Raw genomic sequence first — 22,104 nt, forward strand, 5'->3', positions numbered from 1 at the left:
ATGCAAGTTGTATTTGTGCATGTGTATGCATTGCTTTCAAATTCAATAGATCTCTCTCTCTCTCTGTGCGCGTGCGTGCGTGTGTGTGTGTCTGTGTGTGTGTGTGTGTGTGTGTTCAATACAACTCTGTGTGTATATTCAAGAAAGAGAGAGAGAGGGAGAGACAGAAAGAGGGAGAGCGGGGCAGACAAAGAGACAGACAGATCAGGGGGAAGGTGGGAGGAAAAAGTGCAAGTTTATATGAGTGCATTTTCGTGCATTGCTTTGAATACAATTCTGTCTGTGTGTGTGTGTTTGTGTGTGTGTGTGTGCGAGAAAGGGAGAGAGAGTGTGTGTGAGTGTACACGCGCATGTGCATATTATTAAACTCTGTGTGAGCGCTTATATGTGTGCACATGTGCAAGTGTGAAGGAGAGAGAGATAAAATAAAAAACAGAGTATGTGTATATGTGAGTGTATTCATGTGATTTTTTTTTCAAAGAGAGAGAGAGAGAGAGACAGAGGGTGTGTGGGTGGGTGGGTGTGTGTGTGTGTGTGTGCGAGGGCGTGCGCGCGCGCTCGATTCACCTCTGTGTCTGTGCGTGCGTGTGTAACTTTGGTAATCTGGCTGTAGGTCTCAAATCTAAATAAACTGACTCTTGCCATGAACTGTCTGTACTGCAGCGTGGGCTGTGTCAGAAAAAAGCACTGACGACAATTACTACAAAGTTTCTGTTTCAATCACAACAATGTTACTTGTGCCTAAAGTGGCAAATGTTTGCAGCTTTTGGTGAATGAACAGAGGGTCAAGCAGATGTATCCATGGCCCTTGTGGCTTGACAGGGATGGAGATCACGCGCTAGTTTGTGTGTGTCTGTGCGTGTGTGTGATGGATCGCATGTGTGTGCATGTGCGCGCGTGAGTGCGCCGTGCTTTTCACAGTGATATCAATGTATGCCACGTAGGGATTGTTATCAGCATTTTGACAACTTCAGTCGACTGTTAGGAAACTTTCTGACTTCGATTCTGGTGCTCTGGCAATTCACTGGATCACCTCTCAAGGGGTCAACAAAACGACGCTTTCGAAAAAGCATTCCGTTTTCATTTTTGACAGATCATCCTGTCAGTAAATGATACAGAACTGACGGCCCATCGGCTTTTCTTTTTCTTTTCTTCCAGAAAACGGACACTTCATTTCTAACGTAAATCTGAAAACAGATTTCTGTGCCTAGACTGAAGAGTTGCACCCATACAATCCGACACCAATCGCACTTGAACATGCCCGTGGCGTCGATTTTGTGAATGGTGTCACCTACCCGCAAAGTTATGTTTTTTGTTCTTCCCTTCTGTTTTCATGATCTCATCTTGCCAGGCCCAGTTCCACTTATTTTTCACTCCTTTATCGATCTCTGCTGCAAAAATCTTCTTATCCTTTGTGAGTTTTCTCATTTTATCAATGACTGAAGACGATTGACGAAATCAGGTACCTTTGCAAGTCGTGAAGCCTGCAAGCGAAAGTTTTATAATCCCGACCGAATATGAATAAGCTGAATGATGACAGAGAAGTAACCGAAAACTTAATCTGAATTGGTCTGCTTATCCAAACATGGGGAATTTTAGCAAACGCTGTGGGTCCGTCTTGTCAATCGGTTGGACAACGTTTGCACAACATTCGTCGGTCGGAAAAAACCTCACCCCCCCACCCCTCACCCCCCGATTTTCTCAACGGATTTACGCGAATCTCAAAAATGGCCTCTGGAGCCAGTTTTCGGTCGGAAATCCGACTAGAGTCGCAAAAATCTCATGCCTGATTTGCCAGGGTTTTTTCCCAAAAAAACTGGTACATACTTTCAAAAAATAATGTGTGCTTTGAGACCCATAAAAGTATATATTTTCTGAAAGGTTAATGAATAAAGAATACAAAACACATGATGTTTTCCAATGTTGTATAATTTCAATGATATGAAAATATTTTGAAATCAGTGTTTTTTTGTTGTTGTTTTTGGTCATAATTTCAACCTGTTCATTACAAATATTAGTCAGTTACTTTGCACAATAATAATATGATACTTTCTGGACAAATGGATACCTGTACGCACAAATTATACTGGAACAACCACAATAAAAAGAAAAGAGACATATACACAATATATTGTGACTACACTAAATGGTAACATGGATGTGAGGCCACACCCCCTTGGCCTCCACCCCCTTCCTTTTCCACTCCTGTAACCCACTTCTGCTCAGCCCCCTTTGGCCCAGTGCCAAGAATTTCGCTCAAACTGTGCACTGCTGACAATTCGTTCGTGTTTCTGTCGTCTGCTCTCTATCCAACCCATGTCTCTCATTGTTCGTCCTATCTTGGCCAGTCTCTTCATTGTTCCCTTTATTTTCAATCGAATCATTCAATAAAAGTTAATCACTGTCTTCTTCTTTGAGTTGGCGCTCCAATTCATTCTGAGCATCAACTAAAGAAAGCAATTTTGGTAGTTTTAGTGCACCACAATCGCATAACTTGATCACAGAGTCCGACATTCTTCTGAGTGAACGAGGAGCCAAGCACAACGCTGCAGCAGTAACCCAACCAAACCTTTCAAATAAACGACTGCCTCATGATGTAGATGGGGTTTCTAGCTATCAACAGAATCTAGAAACATTCACCAAGCTAAAGCTAGTTTTGTCAATGAACTCAATACAAACGAGAGAAAAGTTAGAATATTTCGTTGATGAGTTATCTCATCATTGTGGCAATGAAGCATACACGGTTGCGCTGATGAGTTATCTCGTCATATTGGCAGCCTAGGGGTTAATACCATTCTCATTGACAGCTGCAGTTACAACAAAGGTTTATGTACATCTTCATATAGTCCTCATTCAAAAGGTAACTGCTGTAATGCAATTATGAACTTATTACCATTCTCACTGACAGCTGCAGCTACAAGCATTTCAGTATATGACAAAGGTATAAGTGCATCTCAATATCGTCCTCAATCAAAATGTAACTGGAGTGGGAAATTCCTGATAGAAAAAAGGAATTGTAAATGGGGTGGTAAATTCTTGAAAGAAAAAAAAAAAACAGCACAAATAAAGAGCATTATCTTTCATGGTTTTACCTAAACCTCTGCTGGATGATGACAGACTGGTTGCGCCCCTTTTTCAGTCGCTCAAGTTCCCGACGGGACCCCTGAGTGCTTCCCCCTGGGTTCTTTTTTCGTTTCTGTGCCGAGTAGCTGCGGAACTGGTTCTGAATCAGCACTGCAGCATGTGTCATCTTCTTGTAGTAGGCATACTGAAATCATGGGTCAGGACCACTTGTCAGACATCACTCCCTTTTCTTGGCTTTTATTTTTTTTCACATAATACAAACAGAGTGGTTAAAAAAAACAACTTTTAAAGATAAAAATGAAGCAATAACTAAAGCATAGTAGATTTTCTGAAATCATGGGGCAGTACCACTTGTCTGTAATTACTCTCTTTTTTTCCCTCTCTTCAAACTAGTGGTCTGTTGGGTTTTGTCTGTGTGTGTGTGTGTGTGTGTTTAAAAAAAAAAAAAAATGAAACAAACAGAGCTGGCATACTCAAATCATGGGGCAGTGCCACCTGTAAATGATTATTCCCTTTTTTTTCTTCCATATGCAAACACGAGTGTTTTCTGAAAGATTAAAAAATGCCAACACTCATACATTTCTATTCTAAGTGTATATTATAAAAACTGGATTGTGCAGCATGCATTTGCTTTAAAGAAAACTATATGTGTGTAAGAGAGAATGGAACAGAAAGAGTGAGATAAATACAAAGTGAGAAATTTGTGCATCTGTGTGTGCGTACGCTTGTTATGCTTAGTATAAGCCTCCTTATCCCAAGCAAACTGAATCAATTGAATCCAAAACCACTATTGTGATGAGTTAAAAGTTTTTAAAAATGGAATCCCACCAATACTAGACAGGTCCTTGATCTCTAGTCCTGTAACTTTATCAGGCTAACTGTTGCAAACTTAGAACACAATGGAGGGAGGACACACCATTTGTGGCATATACTGTAGCTCAAATACCACACTTGTTTGTAATATAGTAGCTCTAAATAAATACAACTGCATCAAATACAACACTTGTTTGTAGTGTCTAATACCACATCTGTTCGTAGCATCTGCAGCAGCTCTGAATCAAAACAAGTGGACTCAAACTACTATTGTCTATAGCAGACATGAATGAATACAGCCACCTCAAATACGACACATTTTTGTTGCATCTAGTTTAGTAGCTCTGAATCAAGACAGCTGCCTCAGATACCACACCTGTTTGTAGGTTCTACAGCAGAAATGAATCAAAGAAAGCTGCCTCAGATACCACACCTGTCTGTAGGTTCTACAGCAGAAATGAATCAAAGAAAGCTGCCTCAGATACCACACCTGTTTGTAGGTTCTACAGCAGAAATGAATCAAAGAAAGCTGCCTCAAATACCACACCTGTTTGTAGCGTCTATAGTAGCTCTGGATCAAGACAGCTGCCTCAATCTCCTTCTGCTGCTGCTGTTGTTGCTTGTCACGGTAGTGGCGGTAAGCGTTCTGTATGACCTTTGCCGCTTCATACAGTTTTCGTTGTTCTTGATCTGCACAAAAAATGAAACATGACCTTGAAAAATGAATAAGAAAAAGCTATGAACAGAGATGAGGAATCAAGTCATGTTGCTTTCAGCCCAGCAAGAGGCAATCTCAGGGATGATTAATTGTCAGATATTAAAACCAGCTGAGAGAAACCAAACAATGTCAGATGATCAGTTGAAATAATACCAAAACACCCACCAAACTACATCTTCTTCAGTCAATGTAAAATTTTTATTCTGTTAAAAATTTCTGCTTCCTTTGGGAACTGTATGTGTCAGAACTTCATGAAATAAGGTTTTCCTGGAGTCAACTGCAGATCCCTATGAGAGAGAAGGGGGAAGAGGTGGGGGCGGGGGAGACAGAGACAGAGAGAGGCAGACACTCTCACACAAAGATACACAGAGCAAGAATCATAAAAGTAATTTATACAGGGTGACTGAGACAAGAGGCAGCTGCAGCAAGAAAAAGACAGTGACACAAAGAAGTGACATGGTGAGAGAAATAAAACAAAATGAAATGGAATGAAATTTTATTTTACCAGGGTAATGAGATAAGCAAAACATGTTTTTATCCACCCAGCCCTGGGGTATAAAAGAAAGGAAAAAAGTAGGGATGTGGGGGGATAGGGCTACATCAAAGAACATATAAACATAGAACTATTAACAAGAAATATATCAACGACAAATTTCACTGAAAATCACATGAGAAACTTATGAAAAAAGACTGCTAACAAACTAAAGAATTCTCTATCCCCACCCCTACCCCAGTCTCATTCCCTCCAACCCCATGCACATAGTGAAAGCCTTAGATTTCAACATTCAGTCGTAAGTATGTTTATAATCAAAGATACTGAAATTCATGATGATATAACAATGACTTTCTTTTTTTTGGGGGGGGTGGGGTGGGGGGGGGGTCTCCAATAACACTGGTCAATGTGAAGACAAAAAAAAGAAAAAAAAAAAAGAACAAAGCTTCTAACAAGATAATCAATAAGTTGTCTACACTGAAGTCTTTATTTCCTGAAATAGAAATGTTTTGTAAGCTGATTTAACCCCTAGGCTGCCTGCATGACGAGATAACTCGTCATGGTCATATTCTGAATTTTCACGTGTTCGTACTGAGTTCGTTGACAAAGAGACTGGTAGCTTTAGCTCGGGTAACCTTTCTAGATTCTATTGATAGCTGCAAACCCTATCTACGTCATCAGATAGTCCTTTGATTGAACGATTTGGTTGGGTCACTAGCTGTGGTTTGCCACACGCTCAGCAAAATGGCGACACCAGGTCCCAGCACGTCGACTGGAGGAACACAAAAACGACAAAAACTGCTTTCTTTGGCCGATGCTCAGAAAGAATTGGAGCGTCAACTTGAAGAAGAAGACAGTGATGAACTTTTATCGGATGATTTGATAGAAGATGAAGGGAGTGATGAAGAGACTGGCACGATCGACCTTCCAACAGTGAGTTTTGCTGAACAGAGCAGAGACTCGGACACTGACGCTGACCTAGATAGTAGCAGTGAAAGTGATACTCTTGGCACTGGGCCAACGCAGGGGAGGGGTAGAGGTAGGAGTAGGAGGGGAGGGGGCAGACTGAGGCGAACTGGACAGCGTGTAGTGGTTAGGAGGGGAGGAAGAGAAGGGGGGCGGAGGCCAAAGGGGCGTGGTCGAAGTGTGTTCGAGGGGGTCAATGTAGAGCCAACAAACAACGTACAGCCTGTTATTCCCGACTTTACTGGTGACAGTGGACTGAAGAAAGACCCAAACAGCACAGACTGCATTGACTTTTTCACTCTTTTTGTTGATGATGATCTGATTCAGAAACTTGTTCAGGAAACCAATTTGTATGCACAGCAGACACTCCAACAGATAAGGCAAATCCAGGCAATCAGAAAAAACACTCCAGACTATCAACATGGACAGATACAAGTGTGTCAGAAATGAAACAGTTCTTGGGTCTGACTTTACTGATGGGCATCTCAACAAAGCCAAGCACTGATGCATACTGGTCAACACACCCTCTTCTCTCTACACCTATTTTTTCTCTGGTCATGACAAGAAACAGATACCAGCTTCTCCTCAGATTTTGGCACTGTAATGACAATTCACAGGAACCTGACCACAATGACCCACACAGAGACAGACTATACAAAGTCAGACCAGTAGTGGAGCATTTCCAAGACAAATTTCAGACTGTGTACAAGCCAGACAAACTGATAGCTGTAGATGAGTCTCTGCTACTGTACAAAGGCAACTTGGTCTTCAAGCAGTACATTCCCTTGAAAAGAGCCCGCTTTGGAATCAAACTCTTCCATCTCTGTGAAAACTCAGGGTACACATACAGACTACATGTGTACACTGGGAAGCAAGACCCATTCTTCTCAATTGATCAGCACCTCCCTCCTGATGCACAACATCTGAATGCCACTGAGAAGATTGTTGTGTTCATGCTGGGAGACCTCATCGACAAGGGCTACCAGCTGTACATGGATAACTGGTATTCAGGCATCCAGTTGTTCAAGTGAGTAGACACCCTTCTAGTTCTGTGTGTGTGTGTGTGTGTGTGTGTGTGTTCACATACACATTATATATATATATATATATATATATATATATATATATATATATATAATTATATATATATATATATATATATAGCCAGCTGGCTAACTATATATATATATATATATATATATATATATATAGCTATCTATCTATACATTGTGTGTGTGTGTGTGTGTGTGTGTGTGTGTGTGTGAACAATACCCATCCTTTATGGTAATGATTCTATATTTTACAATATTTTAGTCTAATCTCTGTTGAAGTTTGTATGTTATTGGGTGGGATATTACGTGAATATGAACCAAAAGTATGTCACCTTGAATGTGTGTGTTTGTGTGCCACCGAAAACACTTTTTTTTTTATTACTTTCTGACACTGAAAAATAAATAAACTCATTTATATGCTCTCCAGGTACCTGTACAACCACCAGACAGCCTGCTGTGGGACTGTGAGGGAGAACAGGGTACCACCAGCCATGCAGGAACTGCAGGTTCGAGCCAAGGGAGATGTGCAAGCACGACAGGACGGGGAGCTTCTGTTCCTGAAGTGGATGTCCAGCAAGGTGGTGTACATGCTGTCGACCATGCACGACGAGAGCACCACACGTGTCCAGAGGAGGAGACGGGAAGTAGTGAAACCAAAATGTGTGGTGGACTACAACTCCTACATGGGAGCTGTGGACAAGGGAGACCAAATGCTCCAGCCCTACAGTGCCACCAGAAAAACATTCAGGTGGTATAAAAAGGTCAGCATTCACCTCTTTCAGCTGGCCACACTGAATGCCTACCTGGTTTTCAAGAAACAGCCCAACACTCCAAAGATGGACTTTTTACAGTTCCAGCTGCAGGTCATCCTTGCCCTCCTTTATGAGAACCACTGCCCACCTCTGCCAGCTCAGCTCCGAACCGACAACAGTGTGCGGTTGTTGGAGAGGCACTTCCCATCCCATGTCCCACTCACTGAGAAAAAACAGCACCCCACCAGGAGGTGCAGGGTGTGCTTCAAACAGGGGAAAAGAACTGAAAGTTCTTTCTGTTGTGAGAGCTGCCCCAGTCAGCCTGCCCTTTGTGTGGTCCCCTGTTTCGAGATTTGGCATACCAAACGGAATTACTAAAAACATTTTTGTGATTCCCACATGCATTCATTCCATGTGCTGGTAAACTGTGAGTATACTTTTTTTTTTCAAACACTGATGACCATGGACAGCATGACATTATATGTGTGTTGCCAGTAATGGTAAAATGGTTTTGATTTGGAGTGATTTTAGTGAATCAGAGATTATAGTTTTGGAAGTTTTTTTCTTCAAGAAAACTGATTTGACTGAAAGGACTGGACAATCACATCTATGTTGTTATCACTCAGAACAATCACACTGAATCATGTACTTGTCTCTTTTTTTTTTTTATTGTAGTGGTTCTAGTATAATTTGTCTGTACAGTTATAACTCATTTGTCCAGAAAATATCATATTTCTGTGTAAATGACTAGACCAATGTTCGTAATGACCAAGTAAAAAATCTGACAAAAAACAAAACAGTGATTTCAAAACAATTGTATGTCTTTGCAAAAATAAAAAACTGAAAAACACTATCTGTTTTGTATTCTTTATTCATTTATCTTTCAGAAAATATATACTTTTATGGGTCTATATGAAGTAACAAAGCCCACAGAATTTTTTGAAAATATATACCCAATTTTTCAGAAAAAACCCTGGCAAATAGATTAGATTAAAATCTTATCTCCCTGGCAGCGAAAGGGTTAAAGGAAGAAATACGGCTTTCATTTTTGATAATTGAAGGTAAAGAGTTCCAAAGGCTCCCTCCTGAGTAAACAAGGCTAGTTTTAAAGAGGTTAATTCTGGGTTTTCAGATGACTATATCATCTGTGAGAGAGGCAGATGCACACCTGAGTAAAGCTTTTAACAAGTTTGGCCTACCAATGGGCAATGTCCACTTAAACCACAGAAGCACTGCATAGAAAACATAACAATGAAAACAATCTTGCACAACCTCCTTCAGCAGGATATCAATGCGTATCATTTACAGACCATCAACTTACCAGACAGGGTAAGCTGAGAGAAATCCTTTTCCATGTAGGTGGTGGGGGCGTTGAAGTATTCAGTGAAGTCTGCAGTGGTGGGGGGTGGAGAGTCGAGGGCAAAGCTGTAGGGGCTGTAGGGGCTGGGCAGACAGGTGGAGTCGGGGCTGAGAGAGGAGGCTGGTGTCCCAAAGTCTGTGTACCTGTCACACACAACAAAGCCCTTCACAACAGGAGCACACTCTGCAGGATTATAATACTTTTGTTTGCTTTTTGGGGGGACTGCCCCATCATCTGCACTATAAGTGGCATTACTCTCACGCTGCTCATTCTGAGTCTGCCATGCACTGCGACACCAGGGTTCATCTGTCACAGTCCCAGCATCGGCAGTCCACAGGGAACTATCAATGTAAGGTCACCAGGAGGTCACATCAGAAAGATAATTCTTATAGATGGGTGCAATGCTAAGTGGCTAAACCAATGGGCTTTCAACCTGAGGGTCCTATGTTTCAATCCCAGATTCAGTGCCTGGTGGATTGATGGTGGGGATTTTTTCCAATATCCCAGATCAACAGATATGCAAACCAGTTAGTGCCTGAACCCCATTCATGTGGATACACATACACAAAATCATATGTGCATACTGAAGATTTTGTAATCAACGCTCAGTGAATTCTGGAAACATGAACATACCCAGCAAGCACACACTAGTACATACAAGTGAATGTGGGAGATGCATCCCACAAAAGCAGAAGACCACAATTACTAACAGCCCTGATGACTGCTGTATAGTTATGCTTGTCAGTGTTAGTTACAAGTGTCCTCACTGTGCATATAATGCTTCTCATGGATGACTATCATAGTAATCATTGGCAATTTCAATAAAACTTCAATCTCAGGGTTGCAATTTGGACACAAAACATGTGACCAGGTACTGTTACAGAACACTACTATTGCCATGTATCAACAGATACAACATAACCAAGAAAAAAGGCAAAAAAAAACCATGACTAGTAAGTCAGGTCATACAATATTCAAAGCAAAAGGTTAGCAACTCATGGTGCGCATATTTCTGTCAGTCTTTTTGAATCATGGTTTCATCATTTTCTTTTCTGTCAAACTGGTTAATAAATGCATTTGTAACAAACTGCACAGCTGTTTGATACATATTGCTGGAAAACAAATCTGAATCCAAAATCTATAAGAATGTCCCTAACAATTTTTTTTCAAATTCTTTTTTTTCTAAGTAAATTTTTCTAAATGGAAATTTTCTTCCTAAAACTGCGTTTAAGTAACATACTTACCGTGAACCACTAGTGCAGACTCCGGCAGGGGTCTGATTCCTGTCCTGTGCAAACTACTACCTGCCTATGCAGAGAAAACAAAAGCAGCTACAGCCAATAACCTCCTGAAGTAGGTTACCTCCCCTTTGCATCCCTGACTTGTGCCCTCTCTTTTTCTGGCAGATAATGAATTAAACAATACACTACAGACACTGAAGACAGAAACTTACTTAGAACTTGAAAATAAGAAGCATTCTTGACATGCTTTCCCATCTCAATTGAACTTGATACAAAAAGTTATCTTCCAAACTAAAAGAGAAGAACTGACCTGTACTCCTCAAATGCCAGGCTGTCTGTCATGGGTGTAGAAATACCGGAATCATCCCCAAACGAGGATGATGACGGCCGAGGAGAACCCTGGGAAGGGGCGGAGGAGCTGTGAGATTCTGAACGAGTACGGATAGAGCAACCATCATCATCCTCATCCCCTTTAGACGGAGACAGTTTGATCCTCTCTGGCATGGCAGCAATGATCTGATTGGCTAATGTCACCATCTGATGTTTGGATTCTGTTAGCATGAAGACAAATTCACCTGGTAAAGCACATAAATTTGACAATCTACCAACAATCATCATTTTACTATACCTTCGATAGGAAAAACAAATAAAATTGCACACATGAAAAAATACAAAAAAATGGGTGGTGCTGTAGTGTAGCAACGCGCTCTCCCTGGGGAGAGCAGCCAGAATTTCATGCAGAGAAATCTGTTGTGATAAAAAAGAAATATAAATAAATAATACAAATAAATTAGAAAAAACACACATGAAATGGAAATATAAATGGTTTCTTTCCTTTCAACAACAATGTATAAAGAAGTTTTGTGGTCATTTGGTGTCATGTTCTGAAGTATTACTGTTATTACTATTTGTAGACAACTGTTATGTGAAAAAAGGAATATGTACACTGTTACCACGAAAGGACTCCACAAAAAACAACAGACATTCCAACTCTAATGTCCACTGTTGGTATTCAGTTCTGTTCTGTGCTCTCCAACTGATCTTACCGTCCTGTTTTTCTGCCTCCTCATCGGACGACACTCTTTCCACATCAATGAAGGGGCTGTCACTCCTGCCTGAACCGTCGTCTGAACAAGCACACACATGGCAACAATGCAGTTTATACTGATCAAGTCACATGTGTTTCCTGTCTGTGAATGTGGCTATTTCAACAGATGTGAACAAATATCCATGATTTAAATAACACTGGCATTTTGGATCTGAAAATATCATGAACAATGAAGACTATTAACACAAAGTGAAAACAATATTAATGAGTCATGAATAATTATGTTTCTAATGTCAATTAAAAACAAAGGTATGACAGAATCATATTCTTCTTCCCTCTTCAAGTATCTTCATGCTATCATTTTTACTTGCCAGTGTCTATTGATGTTTTTTTTTCCAGATAGAACTCGAGTTGCCCTGCCATTCATTTTGTCCCAGATTAGAAATATACAGATGTAAACACTGTTCACAGACTTGCAACAATTGTTATTGTATTCACTGTCACTATTCATCATGGATACTTCCGTCAGCAAATAATCACTGCTATCATGCCACCTTCTAAATGTCTTGAATCCAAATATTTCTTCCTTTGATCTAATTTCTGAATTATATTACCAATGTAGCTTTCTATATTACAAAAAGGAGGAGTTTGTATTATACTCCATGTTTGGTGATACATATACTTACCATGTCAAACTGATGCAAACTAGGCCTATCGGTTTGCTCTGCTTGGCCAAATTTTGTGCGGCTAACAGTGAAAAGACAACCCGTCTTGCCCGGTCCACTCTTAGCAATGCACTATATCATTATTCACAACAGACCTTTCTATTGTAAACTTTCCAAAATGGAGTGAAGTGAAAGAACTTAGCTCAAATACAGCTAAATACTTTATGAAACATGAGCAAAAGGCAGCATCAGATTCAGGCCATGCTTACAAACTGTTTATCATTCATCTTCAGACAAAATAACAAGTCTCAACTGCTCCAAACACCACAGCTGACCTGTGTCCATCGGCAACTGTCCGCGGTTCAGCGGAGAGAGGAATGCCCGGTCCGGCCCCGCCACCTTCCTCTTCACTATCTGTGACCCCTCAGGCTCCAGGTCAAAGGTCAGCGAGGGCACTCTTTGCGTCCGACCTTTGTGACACGGCCCATCCATATCTGTTTCTGACTTCAGCAGCAGACGGGGCTCTGATGTGGAGTCACGCATGTGGGAGTTGGAGGTGGAGGTGGAGGCTGTCGAGCCGTTGGAGTCTGATGTGAGGAGATCCACAGAGTAGCGTTTGCTCAGAGGGTGGTGAGAGGATGTGGAACTGGGGCTGATCACCTGATGGGGCATCACCTCCACATCAACAACTGACACATTTCAGGAAAACTTACCTTTACTTATGAAAAAAAAGCTTATCTGCCAAATAGAAGATAAATCAGAAAGAAAAAAACAAGAAGAGTAAACCTCCTCTTAACATTTCCAATGGAAAAAAAAACCCACATCATTTGACAAACACAGGAGAATCAAACTAATCTCCCACAGAACCTTTATCAGAAATTGTCACCAGCTTTGAATTACTACATCTCAGACTTTTCAGCCAGCTGCAAACCATAAGAAAGCAAAAAGTCAGTTCATTTCTCTTCTAACATTCTGTAAAACAGCAAATATAATCCTTTTTTCTTCTCCTTTACAAGCTCTTACTTGTTCACTGAATCGCCTGACAAGTTTCGCCGGAGCTGATGGTGGTGGAGGCAAGGGAGGTAATGGATTGGAACTGGGCATGATTGGACATGTCTGCATGGGTTGTGACTGCTGGTTGCTACGGTTACTGTCTCCGTCCAGGTGCTCCAGTTTGACCATCTCTGGGGACATGGGTTGTGGCACAGAGCCCCCTTCCACAATCCCTGTAGACAGGCTGCTGGAGGTCTCTGCATTCTGACAGCGAATCTGAAAAAAAAAGTTGACATAAAGAAATAATACATCAATGCATACAATACTGAACTGGATACCTCTTTTGAAGAAAAAGTATCATTTGTTCATAGATCATTATTGCTTATAGCCCAGACAACCACTCATGGCCAAATCTAGGATGAAAACATTGTAGTATTTCGACATGATCACTTAAGAGCATGAACTCCACTACTGCCATCCATAAACTCAAATCAACCGGTCAAGAATACACTGGTCCATAAAATCTCACACAAACGGCAGAACACCACATATGAAAAATAAGATAAGAAAAAAAAAGAAAGAAAAAAAGCACAACATCAAAAAAAAGAAGTTAAAATGCAAGACAATATAAACCAGAAAAAATACATACAAAAAAAAAACAACTGAAATAGAATCAACATAAACAAATAACATAAAAAACATCAATTTTAAAAACAACAACAAAAAAAACCCCCAATGCAAACAGAAAAACAAGTGAAACAAGAGAGGCAAGGCCTTCAAGACTCACTTGCGACACACTTAAAAAAAAAATAATAAAAAATAAAATCGTTAAAATGTGTTCTGTATTTGTTATTATAAAGTTTCGCGTTTAAAAAAAAACAACAACAAAAAAACCCCCAACAGTCCTAACCAGATTCGAACCCCGCGTGTTCGGGTGAGAAGAAACTGCCTTATCCATTACACTATCGTGGCTCCTTAACTGACGTTCTAAAATTTAACATTTGAACGTTTAAAAACAAAACAAAACAAAAAACCCCAAACAGTCCTAACCAGATTCGAACCCCGCGTGTTCGGGTGAGAAGAAACTGCCTTATCCATTACACTATCGTGGCTCCTTAACTGACGTTCTAAAATTTAACATTTGAACATACTTTTTTAAAGGGCGATAAATCAATTGCAGTAGTCGCAGTGAGAACGCTGTTTAAATCATATTATTCTGGTGTAACTTGGGCATTCAAAAAATCTTTCGTTTAAGGGCAATAAAAAATTCTTTTTAATGGCTATCGCCGCAATCACACTGCAACATTTAGCCGTTTTCACTAGATCCAGATAGATGTACAAGTTTAGTTACACCCGCTGGGAATGTAGTACGACACAGTCGATTCAATTTCTCTTTTATGTTCATTCTAGTTTTATAGTTTTAAAGTTGATATGAAAATTGAGTATTTTGTTAAACTAATAACATGTAGAGCCAAGTACAAGTACTTAAACGTCATAAGAAGTGAAAAGGACTTCATTTTGAGAAAAGTCAAGACTGGAAATTTTTTCGTTTCACCGTGATCAGTTCAAGGGTATTAACTCGCATGGTTTACAATTTTTAACTGTGAATTCTGACTGATTCTGTGGATATTTTTATGGCAGTTTGGGGCATAATCCAGTAAGTGATGAAGCGTTCACAAATCTTTCTCTGAATAAATATTTAACGGTCTCCTTCTCCAACTTTCCATCACATGTTATTGTGTATTGTCCATTGAATATAGGAGTGAACGGGCAGGTCAACAACTTGAAACAAAATGGCGTCGTTCGTGTTTGCGAAGAATATGAGCACGCGCTTTGAATGTGTATAAATATGTGTACGCAACTGATTTTTGCCCATGACCTTCAGGGCTCAGCCAACAGATCTGTAAAGTCCACTTGTCGTATTGATTTTAGTATTTTCCGAAAAAGACCACTTGGGCGAATGAACATAGTGAAAGCCCAGTACACTGACAGTAAAACACACAAGCTTTTTATGTATTGAGTATAATTTCAAAATGTAATGTTTAAGATGAGAAAGATCAGTTTAAAGCAAATTAAGTCCCCTAGCATTAATTACAGAGTAATTTCCCTTTTTTACTATCTGCACCAAAAACGTTTACAAAAGAAATAAAACTTCCATGCTTAGCAAAAGAAGTTCCTGTTTGAACAAAAAATGATAATAATGACTGCTAAAATTGTTGTGTCAGAATATCAGATCAAAGTGCCAAGTTTAGAAAATACAAAAAATATAAATATAACAGTAAATGCAGTTTGCATATAATTAGGTTTCCTTTTTTTATTTTTTGTGCCCATCCCAGAGGTGCAATATTGTTTTAAACAAGATGACTGGAAAGAACTGAATTTTTCCTATTTTTATGCCTAATTTCGTGTCAACTGACAAAGTATTTGCAGAGAAAATGTCAATGTTAAAGTTTACCACAGACACACACAAACACACAGACACACACACACACACAGACAACCGAACACCGGTTTAAAACACAGACTCACTTTGTTTACACAAGTGAGTCAAAAAGACAAGAAAACCACGCATACACACACACACCAACCTAAAGCAGACAACAACCAACCAACCCCCCCCCCCCCCCACCCCCACCTTAGCTGGAGCAGGAGCGGGTGTTTTGAAGTGTGCCTGCTCCAGCTGCTCCACCTGTGTGGCCAGGTTGTGGTGGCTGCGCTGCCTGGCCAGGGCCAGGGGCAGCTGTCCGTCCTTGTTGACCACGCCCACCGCTGCCCCGTTCCAGTGGTACAGCGTCAGGGCTGCGTCAATCTGACCTTTGGCGCACGCCCACATCTGCATCACAAGTTGTTGGGGGAGGGGGTGGGACAGATTTTGTTCATCCAAGTTTATCATCAGTTTGTAACCCAAGTCTCAGTACTGATAATTCTCCAGCACTCTACTGATCCATTTAGATGGCATTCAGGGTAAAATTGAATGTAATGTGTAGCAGGTATGTTCAAGAGAGAATACACATTAATATGCTGTGTGTGTGTGTGTGTGTGTGTGTATGTGTGTGCATGCACTTATATGTATCTCTCTCTCTCTCTCTCTCTCTCTCTATATATATATATATATATATCTAAATTCCTTCTGTGTATGTGTTTGTGTGTGATTTTCAATTCATGTATTTACATTCTATGTACTCCACCTCCCTCCCTAACCACTCCACCCCCAATATTCCTTATGAACACTTGGTTATAAAGACATTCTATTCTATAAGTAGCACATTTGATTGATTAGCACACCTTAATTATTCTGCATCAAGATTATCTTGCTATTTTGTTTAAGTCCCAAGCCATTTATTAATAAGATTCATGATTTTTTAAGTTCAGTCAGAATAGGTACTGTCTCTGAAAGCAAGATCCAATGGCCAACTGCAAGATGGAAGCAATGGTTCCCAACTATTCTGCTGGTTTTATAAGGAAGTAGTGTGCTGATACACAACCCATGCATTTGTCTTCACAGTGAAAGTGTTAATAACAACTACACAGAGGAAAAGAAAAGAAATGAAGAGGTGAGAACCAAGACTCAAGATGTCAACACATGTCATAAAACAAGGACTGCTCACACTATTCTGTTGTTATATTTTGCAGTGCATACATCGGCTAACTTCAATTTTATAGGACAACAGTGTACACCATTTTGGTCCATATTTTGTGTTTGTCTGGGGTCTAATGCACCAATCGAGCCTGACCGTAGGCTAGCCTTGAGGCATGGCTTTTGACTTTGTTGGCTTTAGCCTAAGTCGCCGCCAGTTTCTTATGCATGGACTGAGCCACTGGTCGAGACAACAAAGTCAAAAGCCTGCCAGCCAGTGCAATGACATCATGCATTCTTGTGTCTGGGATTCCCGGGCATCCCTCGGAATTTTGTGCTGTGCGCATGCCCGAGCACCGTTTCCTCTTTCCTGCGTGTTTTTGTTGTTGGTGCTTCATTCGCGTTGCAGATCATCACAATGGAAACAAAAAAGAAGCGCCCTAACTTATCCGATTGTGAGACACAAGTTCTTTTGGAGGAGGTCGCTACAGAGCACGCATTGATAAATTCGCATTTACAGGCTGGCACCACTATTAAGAAAAAGAGAGCGGTCTGGCAGAAAATCGCGGATCAAGTCAATGCTGTTGGAGGCCACAACAGGGACGCTGACGCTTGTAAAAAGCGTTGGAAGGACCTCAAAGAGGCCTACAACAAGAAGAAGGTGGCCACAGGAACCGGGGGAGGACCACCACCTCCTCAAGTACCATTTGAGGAGGTACTCGATCAGCTCCTTGGGAGCTCATTTTTGAGAACTGGTGTAGACGGTGAGTTGCTTTTTTTTAGTGTGTGTGTGTGTACTTTCTTTAAGTTTTACGTCTTTTCACTGGTAGGTGATATTAGACAAAGGGGCGGTGGATGGAATTGAAATGTAAGTTGCGTGTGAATACATGCATGCATTTGAGCGAGCGTTTGTGTGTGTATATATAAGTGCATGTCTTTGTGTACAACTGTGTATAAATTAAATGTGTGTGTGTGTGTGTGTGTGTGTGTGTGTGTGTGTGTGTGTGTGTGTGTGTAGAAGAAAGAATACATGTATTAATAATTAACAAGTAAAAATAAAAATAATAATAAAGAACTAGCAGCAAACATTACAAAAACGAACCAATGGGATTTTCATAAGCGAATGTTTGTGTGTGTGCGTGTGTGTGTGTGAGTGCACGCGCACACGTGTGTGCGTGTGGATGTGAGTTTCAGTGTGTGTGTATGTGTGTGACAATGTGACTGTATGTTTCTATAGTGGGTGTGTGTGTGTGTGTGTGTGTGTGTGTGTGTGTGTGTGTTTGTGCGCGTGTACATGTGTTTGTGGTTGTGTGTGTCTGTGCGTGCGTGAGTATGTGTGTGTGAGTATGTGTGAAGAGTAAAGAATACATTTAAACATAAAATTAATAATTAACAAGAACAATATAAATAAAAATATATAAAAAGAATTAATAGCAAACATTACAAAAAGGAACCAATTCTACTATTCATAAGCATATGAATTGCCTTGAGAAATAGTGGAAGTGAATGGACAATGCAGTCAGAGTCTTTAACAGTAAGTCTTTTTAATTGTTTCTTAAAATATTGACAATCAAAAAGTAAATGATGTAAAACATTGAGATTTACCACAGACACCCTTGAGACTTTTATTGAATTTTGAACAAAGTGCATTTAGTTTTACTCTGTAAAAACAAGAAGTAAAATCTTGTGTGTGTGTGTGTGTGTGTGTGTGACTGTGTGTGTGTGTGTGTGTGTGTGTGTGTGTGAGAGAGAGTGTGTGTGTGTGTTTGTGTGTGTGTTTGTGTGTGTATAACAAATAAGATTTGGCACCGATATTGGTATTATATCTCAGCATCTCACTGAAAGAATGATAGAAAAGGTTATTTATGTATTAATTAGCATCACTGCAATTTTCATGCACAGTTCATGCTGTTCAGTTTGTATTACTGTCAAAGAATCATGTCATGTGAAAAACTTCAAAAATCTACATTATACTTGAAAGATGAACAGTATGAAGTAAATTTTAAAGACGCTTCAACTTGAAGGCATGTCAGCAGTTTGTGAAGGTTTGTGTAGATTGCTTTGGCCACTTTATGTTCCTTGGTCAGACACATGTGCCCTGCAGACTTACTTTTACTTTTGCAAAGTAAACTTTTCATTTTTGCCATTTATGGGATAAGGCCTTACATTGAGCATTCAGTCACAGACGCTAATCAAACTAAAATTGCAACTGCTGTTATAACTTATAACTTATATGTGGATCTGTATGCTTGATCATGGTTTTCACACTCAACCATACAACACCCAGTTGGTCATGGCCATTCTATGATTAAGAGGGTTAATTTCAATTTATCCATTCATAGTGGTAAAATGTATCAACTTTTATGAAGTGACACACAAACTTGAAACAAGGTCAAAGGAAAATGTGCCGAAATCTTTCATTAGATTACACTGATTATTATATACATTACATTGTTTTGCTGAGTCAATTACATTTCAACTAATTCAAGTCCTGAGCAGGCTGAAACTGAAAGCTCACTATAGGGCCTTATCTCATTGTTTGGAATAGTATTATTAAAAATTTAAAAAAAGTTTTTTTCCATTTGAGAAAAAAAATGTTTTATTCAAAAATGGTTCTCTTCTTTGAAGGTGCTGATGAACTTGACACATACTCACAGGACCAAGCTGATAACACCGCTGGTAAGATACAGTTTAAAAATTATACTGGAATATCCTAGCCAATAATTGAATAAGCAACGACAGAAAGATAGAGCCTAACGACTGAACTCAGCTTCATGTCATTATCAAATTAAGTGGCCTAAAAAGTTGGGGGGTTTTAAGAGCTAGCTTTTTTTTCTTTTTTTTTCTTTTTAACATGAAATGAGAGGCAATAGACAGCACTTCTTTAAGAATGTGTGCACGGGAGAGAGAGAGAGAGAGAGAGAGAGAGAGAGAGAGAGAGAGAGTACATTGTACTTAGTTTGAGCCTCACATTGTATTACAGAATTTATTTTTTTGTTTTACAGATGTATCTGTCATAGCTGTGTCATCAACTCCATTACCACCAGGCAAGTTATTTACAACACTTGACTAACACTCATGCCTGGGACATTCAGCTGATCAGCATGGTCAGCAGGGTGATCCATGCCCAATAGGGTGAAGTTAAAAAACACATACAAACATTATAATAATTTATACACCATTGCTAAAGCTTTTATACAAAACTGTGATGTTATGAAACAGTAATTTTCTACTTTTGCTGAGTAATTACCTTCATAAACTAATAAACCATGGTATATAGACAAGACAATTTTTGTGATTTTTCCATGAAATTACCTTTGAAGTATACATTTCTGGAAAGTAATTTGCATTTATATCTTTGTTCTTTGTGTTGTAATGTAGTGTAAACACATCAGGCATGATCTATTCTGTTGGTGCAAGCCATGTGTAAATATACTTATTTTTTCTTTTACAGTGACAAAACAGCCATGCAGATCAGCTACGGTTACCTCTGCACAAGAAAGTTATGAAACAACTGTCCACAACATAAGTGTACCACTAGGTAAATATACCTCTTTTTTTACCTGACAGTAAAATTTTCTTCAGCATTGACCCTCTTGTGCATGAATGCCCTGTTGGTCATGATGTTTGCATGGCCAGCTGGGCATATGCATGAGACGTTTAATTCATTCTTGCAGTAATGTACAAATGGAACTGCTGACACTCAAGAAACTGCACAACTGAAGCTTCTACCTCCAATTAACATTTTTCTGGCATTCATTAATACACCTTGGCTTAAGCTATACTGAAAATTGCAGTAAATCCTTTTATGCATGGAGATCCTACTGGAGCCCCCAGAATTTTGACAGGAATGCAAGACGGAGAGACCACTGCAGCTTGCTACTAGTGCTAGTACCATTTCTTTGTCCAAATACAGCTGCATTTTGTTGCTTCTGAAGTCTTACAATATATCACTTGCAATGATTTTCTAACTTGTAAAAAAATTAAATTTTCAATGGAAAAGTGAACAAAGTTTTTATTTTGTTTGGTTTTTTTAATAAGGTACCCCATTTTTGTTTTCTTTTGATGTTTTCACCTGTGGTTGTACTATTTGTGCTACATACATAAGAGGGTTAACACGTGTTGAAATGCTATACTTCGCTTATGTCAGCCTGAGCAAAAACGGCAGTGAAGGGTTGAAAATTTAAATACTTATAATTACTATACAGTATACTTCACTTGATGTCATAAGTTAACCCTGTCATTGTCATGTCATCCCGGTTGATAAAGTATTGCATTCATGTTATATGTTTCAGAGCCTGGACCCAATGTTGTCATGTTGCCAGACCTGGACACCGAGGATGATGGTGGACAAAGCTGTGCAGTCAGTCCAATACCATTCATGTGCACACCAGTCGCCACATGCTCTTCGCAATCTAATACCCCTAGCAGTAGGAAGGTCCAAGAGTCTTCATTCCCAACACCGCAGCCTTCTACATCACGGGCCCCTTCTTCATCTTCCTCCACATCCACCAGCCTTCCACAGGATCCTCCAAGAACCAGTAAGAAGCTGAAGCACCCATCCCAGCAGTCAGATCCATCTGAGGAATCTGAAACAGAGTTAAATAAACAGTTTTTGAAAACTCAGATACAAAAGAATAAAGAACAGACAACACTAGTTATACTGCAGCAGAAGAAAACAAAACTAGAAATCAGGAAATTAGAACTCCAGATAGCTCAGCTCGAGTCTCTTCAGCCCTCAGTTGCAGATGATTCTTTGAATGGTTAATGGGTATTAAATATAGTTTTATGTTTGTTGATGAGGAAAATAGGTAGGCTGGCTAGGTGTTTGATGGTTCGGGCTAGTTGTACAGGGGCTGTTTGTAGTTGTGTTAGATGGGTGGATATTGCATTTTGTATGTGATGTAGAAATGATAGGTTTTTTCTGGGGGGGTTTTCTTGCAGAGTGATAACATAAAAAAATGTTCTTAGCTTAATCATGACACCCCAAGAATCTACTGTTAGAGGTTTCAGTTCAAGCACTTTATAATTTGTTCATACTGAGTGACTGAACTCAACAATTAACATCTTTTTCATTACGGGTTTAACATCTCATCAATGCATCGTGTTTTGTTTTGTTTTCAAATATGGTCCTCAGGCTTTGTACTATTTCATGACAATGAAGAACCTGTTGATTTGCATAAAGCTGGCTCTGGGCATATGTGTGTCACTGTGTGTGTGTGTGTGTGTGTGTGTGTGTGTGAGAAACACTGAATGTGAGTGTTCATGGACTTGTGTGTACAATGTGTGCATGTGTCTGTAGATGGCTGTGTGTGAAAATGGAGAGGTGCTCATTTCTCGAG

At 39.8% G+C, this 22,104-nt stretch overlaps 2 protein-coding genes across 3 annotated transcripts in view; one reads left to right on the plus strand and one right to left on the minus strand.

The window, feature by feature from the left end:
- Window positions 1-2,236: 2,236 nt before the first annotated feature.
- LOC143287523 (calmodulin-binding transcription activator 2-like) overlaps window positions 2,237-22,104 on the minus strand; it is a 63,612-nt gene continuing 43,744 nt past the window's right edge. The window contains exons 14-21 of the mRNA XM_076595569.1: window positions 15,821-16,018; window positions 13,216-13,461; window positions 12,528-12,852; window positions 11,526-11,606; window positions 10,790-11,030; window positions 9,200-9,381; window positions 4,445-4,587; window positions 2,237-3,268 (exon numbers count right to left, since the gene is read on the minus strand). Of these exons, the coding sequence (XP_076451684.1) occupies window positions 3,089-3,268; window positions 4,445-4,587; window positions 9,200-9,381; window positions 10,790-11,030; window positions 11,526-11,606; window positions 12,528-12,852; window positions 13,216-13,461; window positions 15,821-16,018 (1,596 nt within the window). The 3' untranslated portion in view covers window positions 2,237-3,088. The remainder of the gene's footprint in view (window positions 3,269-4,444; window positions 4,588-9,199; window positions 9,382-10,789; window positions 11,031-11,525; window positions 11,607-12,527; window positions 12,853-13,215; window positions 13,462-15,820; window positions 16,019-22,104) is intronic.
- Window positions 16,909-22,085, plus strand: LOC143287295 (nuclear apoptosis-inducing factor 1-like). Of its 2 annotated transcripts, XM_076595241.1 has the most exons (5): window positions 16,909-17,526; window positions 19,391-19,441; window positions 19,768-19,809; window positions 20,217-20,303; window positions 21,058-22,085. In XM_076595241.1, the coding sequence occupies exons 1-5, from the start codon at window positions 17,181-17,183 to the stop codon at window positions 21,528-21,530; spliced, it is 999 nt and encodes a 332-aa protein (XP_076451356.1). In that variant the 5' UTR covers window positions 16,909-17,180; the 3' UTR covers window positions 21,531-22,085. The 2 variants fall into 2 exon arrangements, with proteins under 2 accessions (XP_076451356.1, XP_076451357.1); XM_076595242.1 differs by lacking the exon at window positions 19,768-19,809.

This window comes from Babylonia areolata, chromosome 11 (genome assembly GCF_041734735.1).
Source record: "Babylonia areolata isolate BAREFJ2019XMU chromosome 11, ASM4173473v1, whole genome shotgun sequence".
NCBI classification, from domain to species: Eukaryota; Metazoa; Mollusca; class Gastropoda; order Neogastropoda; family Buccinidae; genus Babylonia; species Babylonia areolata.

Coding starts and splice junctions, on each gene's coding strand:
- LOC143287295 (XM_076595241.1), top strand. CDS start 17,181: ATGGAAACAAAAAAGAAGCGCCCTAACTTATCCGATTGTGAGACACAA. Junction 17,527..19,390: donor TTTGAGAACTGGTGTAGACG/GTGAGTTGCTTT, acceptor TCTTCTTTGAAG/GTGCTGATGAACTTGACACA. Junction 20,304..21,057: donor CAACATAAGTGTACCACTAG/GTAAATATACCT, acceptor TATATGTTTCAG/AGCCTGGACCCAATGTTGTC.